We start from the raw sequence: 18,489 nt of genomic DNA, 5'->3' as shown, positions 1-18,489 counted from the left end.
CATGAGAGCACAAAAAAGTTGCTCTTGTGAAAGGTAACTATGGCTGGGATCAGGTTCATCGCCAGGGGTGTGCAGGGAGTATGTTCCACACTGGGTGACACCTCAGACTAGGGTGAAACCAGGGCGACCAGATGATATAACTGCAAAGGAAGACAAGGCGCCATAAAATGGGGGACACAAAAATGTAGGACATTACAAAAGAAAGCTAAAAAACACTACTATAAAGATAAATTCATGCTTCGTAGTCATGCTCAAAACAGGATATTTTGGAATTCCTCCTGGACAGACAGTTGAATTGTAGGACTTGTCCTGGAAAAGGTGGACAACTGGTCATCCAGTGTGAAGTGTACCACCATACATCTCCATCGGTAGACTTGGACCACTACAGGTCCTGGGAAAGACCTGTTCCACCCACCTGGAGTGGCAAGGAGGCCAGCCAGAACAATATTGGCAAGCCACAGTGAACTCCTAGAGGCTTCTCCCAAGATCAAATGGCACTGGGACCCCGTCGGAACTTGCCAACAAGACAGGTAAACCGGAAAGGCCAGGATATGGGCAGTCTCTTCAGGTGCCCTCATCCACCAGACATCGGCAACAAGGAGGTCAGCCTTTCTTTTCCACAGTGGCCCAACCTACTCCTGAGGGACCCTTGGTATGGTGGCTGTAAGCCTGGAGGTAACAGCATGAGTCGCCACAATGAAATCGGCTCCTATATCAGTCTGCCAATGAGGCTAGGCTGGTAGGTCCATGTGGCCGGGCCTTCTCTGTTGCAGCACTGCAACTATGAAAATCTCTACCAAGAGACGTTAGGATGGATCTACCTCTTCTGAGCTTCTGCCAGATACTGAACATCGAGATGTTTTGCATGGCCTGTGGTTCTTAAAACTAGAGTCTCCGTTCTGACTCTAATTTTTCAAACTCTAATTCTAGAATTATTTTTAAGGAAGAATTTTGATGCTTTTATTTATATTTTGTATTTATTTAATGTTTTAAAAATAGTATTGATCACTTGTGCAACACAACTGGTGGGTCAAGAAGTGATGAATAAATGCCTTGAATAAACAGAATAAAGAAATGAAAGGAGAGTGTAAATTTATACTCACACAATTGTGACAATTGCACCTTGGTGAACTGCAACACTATGCAACTGAATGTGCAAATCAATGTGAGAGCATAACTGCAATGAACACAGCCCATCATTTGAAAGTGCAATGGCCCTAATGGCCCTACATCCTCAACCTTTTGTATGCTTTTATGTTAATTTTATATTGTTTTATATTCTTTTAAATAAGATGATTTTAACTGTTTTTAAGTTTTTACTGTGAAGTTTTGAGATTTTTTGTCTGTAAGCCAGCTTGGGTCCCTTCCTGGGAGAAAGGTGGCACAGCAATTTATAATGTTTTTATTATTGTTAAAAAAACAGCATTAAAAGCAAAACAAAAGAAAACCCTACACTTATACTAACTCAGAAATTTGTGCATTCCTTATCTCAACATCCATCCTCTCATTTACTGTGAATATGCATACATACATTTGCATGCCTATACCTACCTACATACATACACCTCTATTTGTGTATCTTTAAGTCCGAACCTTAACCTAAACGCCTAAACCTCTTTGCCACAACAATCTCTAAACTCCAATACTTACACTCATACCCAACTATCTCACCTGAGAATAGTAGCATAGAAATGAAATAAGTAAATAAATACATAAAATAAACCTTCACATGAATACAGATGTTACACCATGGCTCCAAACACTCAGCCACATGCACAGGGGAACTTGCACATGTATAAGTCACTGTCAGGATACCAGCCTGCATTTTTGCAAAGGGAAGATACTCCAAGTGCTTCTGAAAAGCTGTGCAAGAACTTGGGGCATGATCGGACACATTTCCCCCCCGTTATGGGCACAGGAAGGGGATGCTCAGGGTCACATGAGTCTGAGAAAAAATGCATTTTACCGCATCCCAAAGTGTCCTCAAAATAGCCCCATTCCATCACCTGCCACCAAGCCATTTCCATTCAGTGCTGAGGCGCATCTTTTGCCTCTGTCAGAAGACTTCCGATAAAGTCCTTAGAGTTAGTTGGGGAAACTCCCCCTTCCACATGCGAGAAAGAACTAAGCTAAGATTTACATCCAGAGATGACAGCTCTTGGTAATGTAGCTACTTAGATCAAGCATCCTCCCTCTCTTCCTTGGGATGAAAGTGACCCAAAATATGTGCGCCATCACGAATCCCATTTCCCCCCTTGTGGAAGTACAGAAAGCAATGAGTAAGCTGCCCTCTTGCAATTTAAGTTTGGGCAGCTTATGGTTGAGTCCAGTGGCATAAAACTTAGACAAAAGCAACATCCTGAGCTTTTGAATTGTAGGCAGACTTAAGCAGATGTGCATCCCCAACATGCACCAGAGGGAGATGGTGTGATTACTGTGATGCGCTTCCTTGCAACTGTGCTCTGTGACATCTTGAATCATGACAGATTCTTCTCTGACTGACTGGTGCCACATGCGCTTTGTTTGCAAACGGAAAGGATCAATACCGCGCCAGCGGCAGAGGCAGAAGCAGCTGTGACAAAATGGGCAGATTGTGCAGGTGCATAAAAAAGAATCAATCATAGCAATTTTCATGTTCAGTTACAAACATATCGTAAGTTCAACAGATCAGGATCTGGACTTGTTAATGCATATGGGAATTATGAGCAGCCTGAACGCAGAAGTAGGGAACATATAATTGCAAGTTTCATTGGCATCATCTCAAAATACAACCACAGACTGTGTCATCTCCTCCTGCAATAGGGATATTAATATCTGACTATTTTGTCCTTGCAATTGAGGAGAAATAATTTGCACAGTTTTCTCTCCGCTGTGGAGAAAAAGAATATTTATGTTCACCTCTCGCCTAGTATTCACACATCCCAAAGTGTTGGGGGAAATTATTCCGTGAAGAAATGCAGGTGAGAATTGCATGGTTTTGCACTAAGAATACTGGCTGGCATCAGGTTCAGTAGTTACAAAATCGTAAGTCAAACTTACAATCGCATAACCTTTGGGAATCACATTTACAATCGTTAATGATCAAATGTGAATCCCCAAAATCAACCTCTTAAGCCTAGTAGAACCCCAACTAAAGGGTTTCCAAGGCGCTACAGACCAGGCGGATGGGCAATGATGTCTGAATTGCTCTCCTATTTGTGGGGAGAATCATAGGACTTTATCACACTGGGGATAATTTTGGCATTAAAGAGAGATTAAAGCGCATTTAAGGCATGCCACAAATAAAGCGAAAATGGTGAGTAATTGCCTGAATGATTATCACACGCAATTGTACAAATAAAGTGATATTGGAAATGCATTGTCACTGAAATCCCGAAAGTAAAAAGATGCATGTTAATGCTTCTTTGTGACCACTTTAATGGCGGGTTTTGTGTGACGTCATGTGAAATAGTTTCGCGTAATTACATGGTTTTTCCAGGATATTCACAGGATAAATTCCCATCTCTTTTATGTGAAAAACACCATAGAATCATAAAGTTGGAAAAGACCCCAAGAGCCATCCAGTCCAACCCCATTCTGCCATGCAGGAAATCACAATCAAAGCACACCCAACAGATGGCCATCCAGCAGCCTTAGGGGAACCCCAAAACCCCAGGTTTTGTGCAAACAAGTTGGCTGAGAGCTGCACAAAATACTCACCTCTGTTTAATTTTTTCCTGACTGGGGGCTGAATCTGCACTGCAGAAATAATGCAGTTTGGTATCCCTTTAACTGCCATGGCTGAATGCTATGGAATTCTGGGACTTGTAGTTTTGTGAGATATTTAGCCTTCTCTGTCAGAAAGCTCTGGTGCTATAACAAACTAGGATGGAGCCATGGTACTTAAAGCAGTGTCAAACCAAATCATTTCTTCAGTGCAGATGCAGCCTGACTTTCTCAGCTGTCACAATTTTTACACAAGGATTAATGCTAGTGAATATTCATCTCATTTCTAAGCCATGCAGGAGGCATGTATAAGTGGGTTCCATGAGTCCGTATTCTGTGCCCTGCAAAATCCTCCAACTCTCTCCATTAATACACACACACACACACACACACACACACACATACTCTTTTTGCTCCTTTGGTGGAAAAATTGCTGAAAACTGAGGCAAAACATGACAGTTGTGATTCCCCAACCTCCCCAAGACCCCCAAGCAGCTGTCAGTGTTTTAAATACCTAAACAGTGGCTGAATGGAAAACCAGGTGTGATGTGACAACACTTCTGGTTGCTTTGGACCTAAGACAGATCCCTCTAGGGTTGGAAAATGGCCCCCACTCCAGTTGTCCCTTTATTCTAAAGAGGTTAAAGAAGGGAAAGAGATAAGCATAAGGCAGTGACAATCTCAGTCTCAGCAAGGACTGCAAACTAAACTTCACACTAAACTATGATTGCTCCTGTCTTTGACTACTGCCACACTGCAGAGTTAATACAGTTTGACATTGTTTTATCAGTCATGGCTCTATCCTATGGAATCCTGGGATGTATAGCTTGCTGTGGCACTAGAGCTTTCTGGCAGACAAGGCTAAATATCTCTCAAATCTACATATCCCAGAATTCCATGGCATGGAGTCATGGCAGATAAAGCAGTGTCGAATTTCATTAAATCTGCAGTGTAGATGCAGCCCTAGTACTGTACCACTCAGATTCCAGCATTCAAAAAGAAATTCAGAGGGGGAGAATTCCATGCAATTTTGCAAACGTGATTTGCTTCAGTGTCTAAGCTAAACAAAAGTTGGTGGACTGCCAGAGAGACCAGTGGAGTTGCTCTGTGGGCAACCTGAGGCCCTGCCAACCGCTGCCATTCAGCCATCTGTGGTGAAAGTCATCCAAAGCAGCTCCTGTCCACAGTTTGCTTGTTCCATGAAAGGCGCCACAGAGTTCATCCATACCATTTTGACAAGGTCAAAATTATTGTACTGCTTTCTGCTGAAATCCAGTTGGAAAACTACTATCCTAGTGGCTATACTTTTTTCAAGGGACCAAACAGCACTGGAGAGCAGGCAAAATGCACCAGCTTTGAAAAGCCCATTTCTGGAATCCTGTGTCTAGTTCTGGGCACCACAATTCAAGAGGGCTGCTGAGAAGCTGGAGTGTGCCCAAGGGAGGGAGACCACAATGATGGAAGGTCTGGAAGCCCTCTGAGGAACGGTTGAGGGAGCTGGCTAGGTTTATCTTGAAGAAGAGCAGGTGAAGAGCACATGATAGCCAATGATGGCATATTGAAAATGGAGTGGGCTTGTTTTCTGCTGTCCCAGAGACTAGAAAGAGAAGCAATAGATTCAAGCTACATAAAAATGATTCCACCTCAACTTTAGGAAGAATTTCCTAAGGGTAAGAGCTGTTCTACAGTAGAAGACGCTCCCTTGGAGGGTGATGGAGTCTCCTTGTTGGGATGTTTTCAAACAGAGGCTGGATGGCCATCTGTCATGGGGGTTTTGATGGTGTGTTCCTGCCTGGCAAAATGGGGTTGAACTGTATGGCCCTTGAGGTCTCTTCCAGCTCTAGGTTTCTATGATTCTATGACCATGGTCTCCTAGACAGTCTCATATGCAGACCACCACACCACACTAGTCTCTGTCTTCTTTCATGGGTCCTGCAACCATGGCTTTTTTGCACCTCTGTAGTCCCAACAACAAAGTGCATTAATAGGGTTAACAACAAAAGCCCTTCCTTGCTTAAGGTGGGCAACCTACTGAGTTCATGGATGAGTTCTAGATGAGACAGAACAGTATGGCCATTTTGCACTAGTGATTTGCCATCAGCACAGCTTTCCAATCCTTTGCACAGAGAAGATGGGACACTAAAGATCTTTTTAAGAGTCCAGTACACCAACCATAGAGAAAAACCCACAAAAAACTATGGATGCCGGCCATGAAAGCCTTCGACTTCACATAGATAAAAGTTCTCTTTGCGTAGAAGGTAGTCACATCATTAAAGGTTTTATATTCTCTCCCCAACACTACTAGGAAAAATAAAAATAAAAAAAATCTAACTACAGTACTTTTCTGGAGTGAGATCCAGTATTTAAAATCCAGATAAATCTGAAAGTTCATCCCAAGTACAAAAAGGAATCTCATTAAGGTTCTTTTGAGAAGTTTTCCTTCATTAGCAGCTTTCAATGTCTTTGTGGGATTTGTGTTATTAGTGAACAGCCCCATAGCTTTGAGCCTTGTCTCTTCCAAACATGCTGAGATTTGCAACGGAACAATCCACTCAAGATGGAATGGAAATTACTAATTAGCTCTTTTCTACTTGGAGTCTCTCTCTCTCTCTGTTTGTGTGTGTGTGTGGTGTATGCAATGCACGTGTGTGTGTGTGTGTGTGTGTGTGTGTGTGTGTGTGTGTATAGATATGTCCAGGAGAAGGGAAAAGCCAGCTATTTGATGCTTGTTACTCTTTTCAAAAGTAGTATTTTGCATAGATTAGGTCAGGCTGGATTTAGGAGAATAGCTGGAGGGGATGAATCCACCAGTGAGAATGTTCTCCAGATGTCAATCCCAACTAAAGTAGATCCACTGAATGAATTAATATATTTACTTATGTGTTGACCCATAACGAAACCCTTGGGTCTACTGCAGTTGGGCCTAAACAGTTAGATTCATTCCCCAGTGTACAAGAACATCAAACAAGGAGCTGATAGAGTGTTTTTCCTCTCCTAGCAGATTCGAAAAGGTTGTTAGCTACAGCATGTTAATGGCCAGTGAAGCAAATGTATACTGTGTCCAGTTCTGGGCACCTCAATTCAAGAAGGATGTTGGCAAAGTGGAGAATGTCCAGAGGAAGAGACCAAAATGGTGAAAGGTCTGGAAACCCCAAGCCAGCTGGGAATGTTTAACCTCTGGGAAAGAGAAAGTTAAGAGGGGACATGAAAGCCAGGTCTGAATATTTGACAGTATGCCATACTGAAGATGGATCAAGCTTATTTTTTGCTGCTCCTGAGACTGGGACATGGAGGAGTGGATTCGAATGACAGGAAAAGAGATTCCACCTAAAGATTAGGACAAACGTCCTGACAGTAAGCGCTGTTTGACTGTGGAGCACACTCCTGCCTCGGAGGGTGGTGGAGTCTCCTTCCTTGGAGGCTTTTAAACAGAGGCTGGATGGTCAAAAGTGCTTTGCCTGTGTCATCCTGAATGGCGGAAGGGGCTTGGACTGGAGCGCCCTTGAGGTCTCTTCCAAATCTAGAAATCTAGGATTCTATCAAATTTCCAAATTAATTTCTGCCAGAATATTGGTGCCTTCCACTTGTGAAATTTCTCCCATGGAAGTGGTTGGACATTTTTCTCCAGTGTGGAATGCCTGTATTCAGTTCAAGGTTGCAGAGGCAGAGGTGAACATGTGATGCCATTGTGTATGGGAGTGTACAGCACATATGAATGGGCATGCACATATAATTATGTACTCAGCTGCATGTTCAAATGTGCATTCAGTTGTACAACATTGCCATTCAATGCAAAGGTTGCATAACAATATCAATGCATATCAGTATGTAACCCCAAAGTAAGATCACAATATTTGCTTTCTAAGCCCTTTTCATTCATACAGCTTAGAGGAGAGTATGGATGTTTTAAAAAAAATAATGAAAGCCATCAAATTCAGGTAAAGAAAATTGACTAGACCAGACTGGAGTCAGGGAATATGTCCCTGTTGGTCCTGTTGGACCCCTCAGCAGCTTTCAGTGTCATCAACCATACTATCCTTCTGATTTAAAAAGCTCAAATCATCAGCATCCTTACCACCACCACCATCTGCATCTCCTCCTCCCCGCCTCTTCAGTTTCACAGATTACAAGATGTTGTTGTTTCTGCTGCTGCTGCTGCTGCTGTGTACTTTCAAGCCATTTCTGACTTATGGCAACCCTAACATGAACCTATCACAGGGTTTTCTTGCAAGATTTGTTCAGGGCTGGAGTTGCCTTTGCCTTCCTCTGAGGCTGAGAGTGTGTGAGGTGCCAAGGTCAACAGTGCATTTCCATGGCTGAGGAGGGATACGAACCCCGGTCTCCAGAGCTGTAGCCCCATACTCAAACTGCTATGGCATGCTGGCTCTCTAAGAGAGATTAATGACTAGTATTTTGCAACGTTAATGATTTGTATTCTGTCACAAGAATCTAGGGATCAGTGAGATATCATCAAATAATGTGGCACATTCCAAGCAGAACCATATTTTGTAACTGTGCTATTGTGATACTATCTACAGTGATTCCATTCAACTCTTTTGTCAGTCTGCTTGTTGGAATTTCTCTCAGAGCATCTATCCTCTCTGAAGCCACCACTGTTTCTTTTCCTATTAGCTGCATCCCATTGTGTCCTCTTCCCATGTGTTGTTGTTTCTGTTGTTGCTCGGAGCATAAGCCCATTCCCTCCCCCTGTTACATACAGCGTGACAAGGAGGAGGAGTAGGCCTGGAAGAGTGTGAGGGCAACTCTTTACCTCCATATGGAAAGCATACAATGAAGATTGAGGGACAGTTGGATGGACAGGACAGAAGACAACTTGAGCACCCCATGCTATGTGCTCAATGGCATTACTAAGCTTGGTGCCACCTGGTGCAGTAACTCATGTTGTCACACACTGACACACTGACCTCTTCCCACACCATGCCATACAGAGTCTGTTATTAATGTTACTCATAAGTCATAATTCCCTTATATCACTGAATGTAATGGCAAGAGTTGTGACATAAACAATTAGCAGAATTAAAATTACAGTATTGCTTTAAATTACAATATCATATGCACAGTCTAAATACATTTACATGTACATCGTTTCATGTGGTTAAAGTGAAAAATTTGTCGGATGTGGAGTTTGTAAAGAAAAAATTAACATAACATGTAAAATTGTAAAAAACAAAAACCCCGAGGACTCTCCTTCCTCCTCCAACAGAACCTTGCTCCACTCACATCACCTCTTCCACTGAGTTCCAGCATTTTAAAGGAACGCAAATGAATGCCACAGCCCGTTTCTGCCAAATAGGTAGATGTTTGGAGATCAGTGCTGCCATCCCCTTCTTTAGGTTTCACCTGGTGTGGCCCACATTCCCCCCCACACCCTAGTGACACCCCCATTTGTACTGAAAGGCAGAAAAGAAATAAAGGAGCAACACCTACAACAACAGTAACCACAAGCCACAAGGATCTATATACTGTGCATTGCATACTATTTGTAATATTGTACATTATAAAATTTAATATTGTTGTGCAGGATGCAAAGAAGGCATAGTATGCTGTACAGACTACAGCAGGTGAAGATATTTGGCAATACCTAGACGAGGATGGAAATACAAGGGAGGGACCTCCATCACTGTGCAGAGGGTCCCCATAACTACACCAGAGAAAGAAAAGCAAACAGGAAGAGAAGGGGTGAGTCCAGGGTTCATCCAGTTTCCCAGATAGAGAAACAAAGGGAATTGCAAAATACCTGTTTTGTTTGAAAGCCGGAAGGACACCATTTTGTCAGAAATGTTGCAGACATTCCTGACCGAAGCGATGCAGCTGTAATTGGCATAGTCCTGAGGTCGGAGGTTCTTTAGCTTCAGGATCTTGGTTTCACCCTGCAACCAGCAAAAGAAAATAGACATTTACTCATTCATTTATTTATTTCATCTATATCCCCTCTTTCTCCCAATATGGCACCGAAGTAGGTTCCAAGATGAGTTACAATGAGTTTAAAAAAACAGGGCTGGAATTCACTATTGCACTTGTGAATGTGTAACCTAGAGTTACATATTCATAGCTGGTTCATATTCACAATCCCTACACATTTAATAGTGTAGGGAACATGTAGGAATTGTGAAAGTCCCCCAACGCAGCCACTGTCAGTGTCAGGGTCTGTTGTCCTGTTGATTGGTAAACAGCAAACTGATTTTTGCACACACACACACACCTCTTACCACCAATCTCTGTTGCAACTGTCAGAAGCAGGTTTCCCGTTGCAATTCCTCCACATACCTGAGCTCACTCACAACAGAAGAGGGCTTCTGTGCCCTTCAGGGTTGTGTAGAAGAGGGAATTTCAGCAGGTGTTGCTTGACATGCAAACAAGCTAGGAAACAAGGAACACCTGCTGAATTAGCCTCTTCTACACAACTGTTAAAGGTACAGGAGCCCTCTTCAGTTTTCATGCTGGCAATCCTATATGACAAGAATTTTAAAAATTTCATTATCCAACCAAAAGGTCCATCTGTTAAATCAGAAGAGCTCCTCCAACTTTAGAACAGCAATAATAATACAGTCAGACTTTCACATTTGCAGATTTGACTTTTGTGGCTTTGATTATTCACTGATTTAATTAATATATTCTCTCTAGGTTCTCCATTGGGACGCTATAGTCCACATCCACCATAAATCCTGCTGGAAGACCTCAAGATCCTAAAGAGAACACTTCTCTAGGTATTTGTCAGTCCTCACAATTCTATGGTTAGTGTCTCACAGATTTTGACCACAGACTTGTGCTGCAGGACTTAGGGGTTTAACTGCAGTATTCCCATTTTCACAGAGGTCCTGTGCATGCGAAGACTCCGTTGCAATAATAAAAACGTGCACTTATTTTGGATTTTTGAGAAGGCCAAAACTACCTCCCTAATTTTGCCATATCCCCACCAAAGCAATTTTAGGGCCCAGAAACAGCTATTCTTGTAACTACAATGTTCTTAACTTCTTAACTGTAGGAACTGTTCGACAGTGAAATAGGCTGCCTCTTCAGGTTGTGGACTCTCCATCACTGGAGATCTTCAAAAGCATGTTGGCTGGGCATCTTTGGGAGTGCTTTACTTACATATTCCTGCATGGCATGTGGTGGGATTAGATGACCCTCATAGTCTCTTCCATCTGTATGATTCTGTATTTTTGTGCACCTCATCTTCATAACTTGGAATTAAAGGCCATGGAGATAGTGCATACCAACAATTCCTCTTTTTAATGGCACCCTACTGAGTTGTTAAGATCCCAGGGGATGATGGAAAAAGAGATGCCCCTGTGCCCCAAATGTAAATTGTCGAGGCTATTTTGAAGTCAGGCAAATGTAACCTGTCAAGGCTCTTTTGAGGTCACCATGTTGTTGGTGGGTTATGGGCCCAAGGAAAGGCTTTGGGTCCAGGAAAGGATTTTTTTAAAAAGACAGTGAGTGAATTTGACAGCTAGTGTGTGTGTTGGACAGAGATTAGGCATCCAAAGAAAAGAAGCAGGCAAAGTAACCCAGGGAATGTGAACACAGCAAATCCAAGAGTTCTTGGTGTGAACATTTTTCAAGATCTCATTCCCTGCAATGCTAGAAAATGGGGGATTGGTTGTGTTTGCCAGGCCCAGACCTACTTTGATCCTGTCTTGGCTGTGGCAGTTGGAAAGGCAGAATTCCTAGTGAGATGGCAATGTGACCCATCCACCCCAACCTCCGGGTATGTCCTGGACATAGAATCATAGAATTGGAGGAGAACCCAAGGGCCATCCATTCCAAGCCCATTTGGCCATGCAGGAAGACACAATACGCACTCCTTGTGAGAGATGGCCATCCAGCCTCTGCTTAAAAACCTCCAAAGAAGGAGACTCCAACACACTCCAAGGGAGCATCTTCCACAGTCAAACAGCTTTTCCTCTCAGGAAGATCTTCCTAATGTTGAGGTGGAATCGCCTTTCCTGTTGCTTGAATCTATTGTTCCATGTCTTGTTCTCTGGAATAGCAGAAAACAAACTTGCTCCAGTCTCAGTATGACACCCTTCAAATATTTAAATAGGGCTCTCATATCAGCTCTTAACCTTCTCCAGGCTGAACATACCCAACTCCTCATAGGGTTTGGAGGTTTCCAGATCCTTCACCATTTTGCTCAACCTCCTCTGGACACCCTCCAGCTTGCCAACATCCTTTTTGAATTGTGGTGCCCAGAAGTGGACACAGTATTACTCCAGGTGAGGCCTGACCAAAGCAGAATAGAGTGGCACTATTACTTCCCTTGATCTCTAGACACTACTTCTATTGATAGAGCCTAGAATCACACTGGCCTTTTATACCTACCGCATCACACTGTTGGTCACACTGTCCTTATCTGGACACATTTCAGCTTGCCCACATCCTTCCCAGTCCTGTTCTAAGATTCTATAGTTTTAAGAGTGGAAATACGCTGGCAGAGGGATAACGGCTGTACTTATACAAAGAGGTTGGTGAATCTGTGTCAAGTTTTAGTCAAAACCTTAATGGAGATAAAGAAGATTGAGGGAATAGGATTTGGCACTCTGGACATCTCTTTTGAGGTTTAGACTGAAAGCCAGAACAGAACCCCCTTCTCACCAACATAGGGGTCTGCGGCCTTGACTGGGTTGAACAATAATAGAGAGGGAGGGTTCAGTCTGTGAAAGTTCAATGCCGTGAACACCTGAGAGGTACTGAAGAAATAAAATAACAAATATTGATATATTGATCTACTTAACAGCCTAGGCTAAATGAAGTAACAAAAGAATCCTATATTTTGTAGTATCTCAACTCAAACTTCAATGAATATTCTGTTCCAGCACATTAATTCCAAATTATAACTAAGTAGAATGGTAAAAGATAAATTACTCAGCTTCTTACAAAATTGGGTAAAACCATTTGTAGATGGAAGATGAGAGCAAAAGATGGCAAATCTGGAAGACTTTCACTTATCACCACCAATATTTTAAAATATAGAGAGTCAGTTTGGTATAGTGGTTTGAGTCTTGGACTATTACTGGAGACCAGGGCACAAATACCCACTAACTAAGAATTTGTACACATAAATTCAGGTCATAGGGGCTATACAGATGGGTGGCTAAAAGCCACCCATCTTTGCCCTTGGTCAGTGCCGCAGCAGCCGCACACTCTGGTACTGACCCGCTCCCTGAAAAGAAGCTACTCTAGGCAGCTTCTTTAAAGGGGCACCATCATGGCACTCATGCACCATGGTGCACAGACAGCAAAAGTAGAGCTGGACACGTGTGGACGCCAGCCCTACCTAGCCCTAGTTTTGGCCCCAGGCCATTACAAAGTACCGGTCTGTTCAGGCCATAGCGTTTTAGATTATCTGGACCTGAACTTTACAAGGCTTTAAAAGCCATAACCAGGATTTTGTTTTCTGCCCCAAAATGGAACAGCAGTCAGTGATCCCAATTACAACCAGTACAACCTCATTCTGCCATGCGGGAACTCTCAACCAAAGCACCTCCGGCAGATGGCCAACCAGCCTCTCTTTCAAAACTTCCATAGAAGACCTCCACAACACTTTGAGACAGAATCTTTCACTATCAAACAACTCTTACTGTCAGGAAGTTCCTCCTAATGCTGTGGTGCAATCTCTTTTCCTGTAGCTTGCATCCATTGTTCCGGGTCCTATTCTCTGGAGCAACAGAAAACAAGCTTGCTCCGTCCTCAATGTGACACCCCTTCAAATACTTAAACAGGATTATCATATCACCTCTTAACCTTCTTTTCTCCAGGCTAAACATCCCCAGCTCCCTAAGGCGTTCGTCATAGGGCATGGTTTCCAGACCCTTCACCATTTTGGTTGCCCTCCTCCAGACACGCTCCAACTTGTCAACATCCTTTTTGAATTGTGGTGCCCAGGACTGGACACAGGATTATTCCAGGTGAGGCCTGGCCAAAGCAGAACAGAATGGTACTATGACTTCCCTTGAACTAGACACTATACTTCTATTGACGCAGCCTAAAATCCCATTGGCCTTTTAGCTGCTGCATCACACTCTTGACTCAATTTGTGGGCTACTAGGACTCCTAGATCTCTTTCAAATGTATTGCTGTCAAGCCAGGTGTCCCCTATCCTATATCTGTACATTTCATTAAACTGTGCAGAATTCAGCGGTTGGGCTTTGGGGTCCCCCTCCCCTGATATAGACAAGCCCTTTGAAACCATCATGATCCAAGTATGTATCTCACCCAGAAAGAGAATAAATGGACCAGAAATGGAGATGAATCAAAAGACCAGAAACGCATGTTACGTTCTGCATATCAGAACATTGATGCAATCTGGCTGAATCCGATCCTCCCGCAACACAACGATGGGAGGAAAGGGAGTAAGAAATCCAGGCCCACAGCAAATTTCGGGCCCATCTCCCAGTCTGAGTTTAGTCCACACTCTGAACATTTCTATCATTTGTCAAAAATAATTTAAGCCAATTTATGTAATTAGACTTATTATGTCTAATGCCTTAATTAGCGTAAACACAGCCAATGTAATCTTATAATTGGGCTCTGCAATTACAATATGTGTAATGATGATGGGAAATGGTTGGGGAGCGGGAGGGGGGACATGTTAGATGGCAATGGCAGTGTGCTGGGCATGCAAGGCGTTTGCTCATGTTGCAGCTTCAAAAGAGAAGTTGTAGAAAGCAGCAAAATAGAGGAGGGTCTACTCTGACAACAGGTAGATCTCAATATTGACCATCTAGAGATCCTGGTGGGAGGAAGGCTTCTGCTTTTTGGAATCTTTTGGACAATGATAACTTCAAATCAATGGGTATTATAGTTAGTAACTCAAGGATACAAGATAATTTTCGACAAGACACCAAAGAGCAAATATGCTCCCTCAACAGTGTAACCAAACATAAAAATCAGCATCTGCTAGAAATAGTAGAAGAAATACTGGAGAATCAAAATTTCTCAGGAATATACAGTACTCAGTGTTTTTCACAGTGCCCCAAAGCAATGGGACACACAGATGCAGGGCAAACGTGTGGATTCAGCGGCAGGTGCCACAAGTGAAGGGTGGCAAATGCACTTTTGCTTTTACCAATACTTTTCCTGCAGCTGAACCAAATGGACTGGAAATAGCATTGCAAGATTGAAAATGGGAGAGGGTGCCTGTATCTTTAAGGGTTGTGTAGAAGAGCGAATTGCAGCAGGGGTTGTGTTTTACCTGGTTGTGTGACAAGAAAGATCTGCTGAAACTCCCTCTTCTAGGCACCGTTGACATAAGGTTAAGACTCTGTATGTGTGTGTGTTCAATTTTTTAAAGCAAGAGTGGGCAACTATCAGGAGCTGCTTAGGCATCTTGCCTGCCATGATATGTTTAGGAGTTGGAATAATGGGTCAGGATCCCTGGTGGCACAGTGGCTAAATGCCTGTCCTGGAGCCACTCACTTAAAACCATAAGGTTGTGAGTTCAATACCAGCGAAAGGGCTGAAGCTTGACTCAGGCTTGCATCCTTCCGAGGAGGTTGCTAAAATGAGTACCAAGCTTGTTGGGGGCAATTAGCTTACGATTGTAAACTGCTTAGACACTGTTAGTTCAGTATGAAGGGTATATAAATGAAGCTGTTTGTTTGTTATATAATAATTTAGCATTATAGAGCAGTGGTGATCTCAGTTGCAAGTGGTGAGATAACAGCGGAAAGGAAACTAGCTTCTGCAAATGGAATGCAAAGGGACAACATGGAAATTAAAATAGAAATTTGTTGTTGTTGTGTGCCTTTAAGTCATGGCGATCCTGGGGCAAACCTATCATATGGGGTCCTTTGGGGTGAGCACCAACAGTTATGTCAGCTGGAATATTGTAATTTCTTTGGCATCATTTTCCTCGGCTTCGTCCTCTACATCCTTTGTTGCTGTTGTGCACCTTCTAGTCGTTTCTGACTATGGTGATCCTAAGGCGAACCTATCACAGGGTTTTCTTGACATGTTTCATCAGAGTGGGTTTGCCAATTACCATCCTCTGAGGCTGAGAAAGTGTGGCACTCAGAGTATTTTGCGGCAATTCTTTTAACCCCAGTAGGCTGTGAGCCACAAAATGGCCCTCGTGGGGCACATTGAACCATGGACTGCACTTTGCCCAACCCTTTTTTAACAGAACCCTGAAGGTATGCATGCACAATGCTCAACCATGTGCAGTGATGCTGCACGCACAACTGCAACCTCAAACTCAGTACTCCCATTTTGTACTGGGCAAAACTGGCTAGCTGCTTCTTTACAGGAGATAACACATGTTGGAGATAGAAAGAGAAGTCTGGCCATGTAGAGTTTCCTAGTTACATTGTTGTTGTTGTTGTTGTTGTTGTTGTTGTTGCTATTGCTGCTTATATTTTACTCCCCCTCAAAAAAAATGGGGCTGCTCATAATGTAAAAGAAAATACAATTCAAAGCATACAAAAAGGAAGCATTAAAATAGAATTGAGCCAGTGTGGCACAGTGGTTTAAGTGTCTGAGTACAACTCTGGAGACCAGGGTTCGATTCCCAACTCAGCCATGGAAACTCACTAGATGACCTGAGATGAGTCACATACTCCCAAAGCAATGACAAACCTCCTCTGAACAAATCTTGCCCAGAAAGCCCTGCGAGAGGATTGCCATAAGTCAGAACCGACTTGAAGGCCCACAACAACAACAAAATATAATTAAACTATTCATAGTAGCAAAATGGAAATTAAAATAATTTACAAAGCTCTTTAAAACAGTCCAGTTAAAACAATACAGCAGCGGCCGCCACCCTTGTTGTTGAATGCCATCAAGCCATTTCTGACTTATGGCAACCCTAAAGCAAAGCCATCACAGGGTTTTCTGGAGCTGAAAGCGTGTGACTCATCCAAGCCACCTAATGGGTGTCCATGAACAAGTGGGGATTTGAACCCTGGTCTCCAGAGTTGTAGCCCAATGCTCAAACCACTCTGCCACACTGGCTTCCTACAGCACCTCTTGGCTCATTTTTTAAAAACTTGTTCTAAAATGTCTGCTGGAATAAAAAGATATTTGCTTGATGAAAGAAGAGCAACAAGGAGGGGGCCATGAGAGCCCAGGTCACCTTTTTGGTCACTTGAGGTCTCACAGTTGCAAAAACGAGCCTATGTTAGAAGACAGATCAACACTGGCTTTCCTTTTAAGATACAAGACACAAACTACAACAAATGGGTTGTCACATTTCTCAAGTCACCAAGCCAAATCTCTGAAGGTCTAGGGGTAAAATCCACAAGGGATACACCACCTCGACATTGGCAGACCCACCGGCCATTGTTGCATTTATTTGTGTAAACTACAAACCAGAAAATGTCTAGATAAGATTAATTGTGGTTCCCTGTTTCACAGTCTCCCAGCTGTTACTGGCTGGAGTTTTGGACCATCAATTATTTGGATTCTATTCAAGGATCTAGGAATCAGTGAAGTCTTGTTAGATAATGCACTCCAAGTAGTATCATTTTATTTAATTGTGCTCTTGGGGTCCTATCTATAGCAGTATCATTCAGATGTTTGTCCATCTATTTGGACCTCCTCCCAGAGCACCTCTTGCCAGGGAAATCGTAGCAGTTTTCATTTCCCAGAGGTGCTCTCAGTCTGCAGGTCTCAGTAGTTCATACTTATTTCCTTCTCTTTCTTCTTCTTGTTATTTTATTATTTTATTATTTATAGTATTTATACCCCGCTCTTCAGCCAAAAGGCTATCAGAGCGGCTTACATTATTTTAAATTAGACATTGTTGAACTATTGAAACTACAACTCTCTATATGGAGATCTTGAACAGTGATGGTACCCAATTCCAAGCATGAAAAAGAGAGTAATTTTGGAAACAAATGCTTCTAAGTAATCCCTACCTCATTATGAGCGTAGCCTAAAGTCTACCAATTTCTGAGTCATCTGATGGTAAGCAGAAATCTGGAATTTCCATTTCCAAAAATGTAATTGGACACACAAAGTCTCATCTAGGTTAGGAAGGCTATCAAGTTGTGGACATACAAGATTGATCTGCCTAGCCCACTATCAAAAATTGGAAAAGTCATTTCATTTTGGCCTGGACAATCTCCCAGTGACCAGTGACTCGGCCAATATTGTGTATTCTATACTTTGTTGTCGTTGTCCTTGTGTGCCTTCAAATCACTTCAGGCTATCATGGGGTCTTCTTGGCAAGATCTGTTCAGAGGAGGTTTGCCATTGCTTTCCTTTGAGGCTGAGAGTGTGTGATTTGCCACAGGGCATCAAGTGGTTTTCATGGGCAAGATGGGAATCAACGCTTGGTCTCCAGAGTCGTAGTGCAACATTCAAAGCACTATGCTGAAATGGCTCTCATTCTATATCACTTAAATACCTTGAAAGCACCAGATCCTATCTGATCCTGGAAGCTAAGCAGGGTCAGCCCTGCTTAGTACTTGGATGCAGGACCACCAATGAATACCAGTCACTGTACATTAAATTTCAGAAGAAGGAAATGGAAAACCACCTCCAACTACTCCTTGCCTAAGAAAACCCTTTGAAATCTATACATGTGTGTATGTGCCTTCAAGGCACCTGTTGATGTATAGTGACCCCATGAATTTCAGAGGGTTTTCCTAGGCCAGGAATGCTCAGAGGTGGTTTTGCCAGGTGCTTCCTCTAAAATGCAGCCTAAGGCACCTGGTTTTTGTTGTTAGTCTACCATCCAAGTACTAACCAGGCCTGACCTGAATTACCTTCCAAGATCAGATGGATCTGGTGCCTTTAAGGTCTTTAGGTGAGATCACA

General features: G+C 42.8%; 1 protein-coding gene across 1 annotated transcript in view; it reads right to left on the bottom strand.

Moving 5' to 3' along the window:
* Positions 1-18,489, bottom strand: part of MDGA2 (MAM domain containing glycosylphosphatidylinositol anchor 2) — a 548,385-nt gene that overhangs the window by 243,257 nt on the left and 286,639 nt on the right. The window contains exon 5 of the mRNA XM_042446600.1: positions 9,464-9,596. Coding sequence (XP_042302534.1) covers positions 9,464-9,596 — 133 coding nt within the window. The remainder of the gene's footprint in view (positions 1-9,463; positions 9,597-18,489) is intronic.

Source organism: Sceloporus undulatus, chromosome 1 (genome assembly GCF_019175285.1).
Source record: "Sceloporus undulatus isolate JIND9_A2432 ecotype Alabama chromosome 1, SceUnd_v1.1, whole genome shotgun sequence".
Taxonomy (NCBI): Eukaryota; Metazoa; Chordata; class Lepidosauria; order Squamata; family Phrynosomatidae; genus Sceloporus; species Sceloporus undulatus.
The sequence above is the reverse complement of the archived record's forward strand: the minus strand, read 5'-3'. Positions and strand labels throughout refer to the sequence as shown.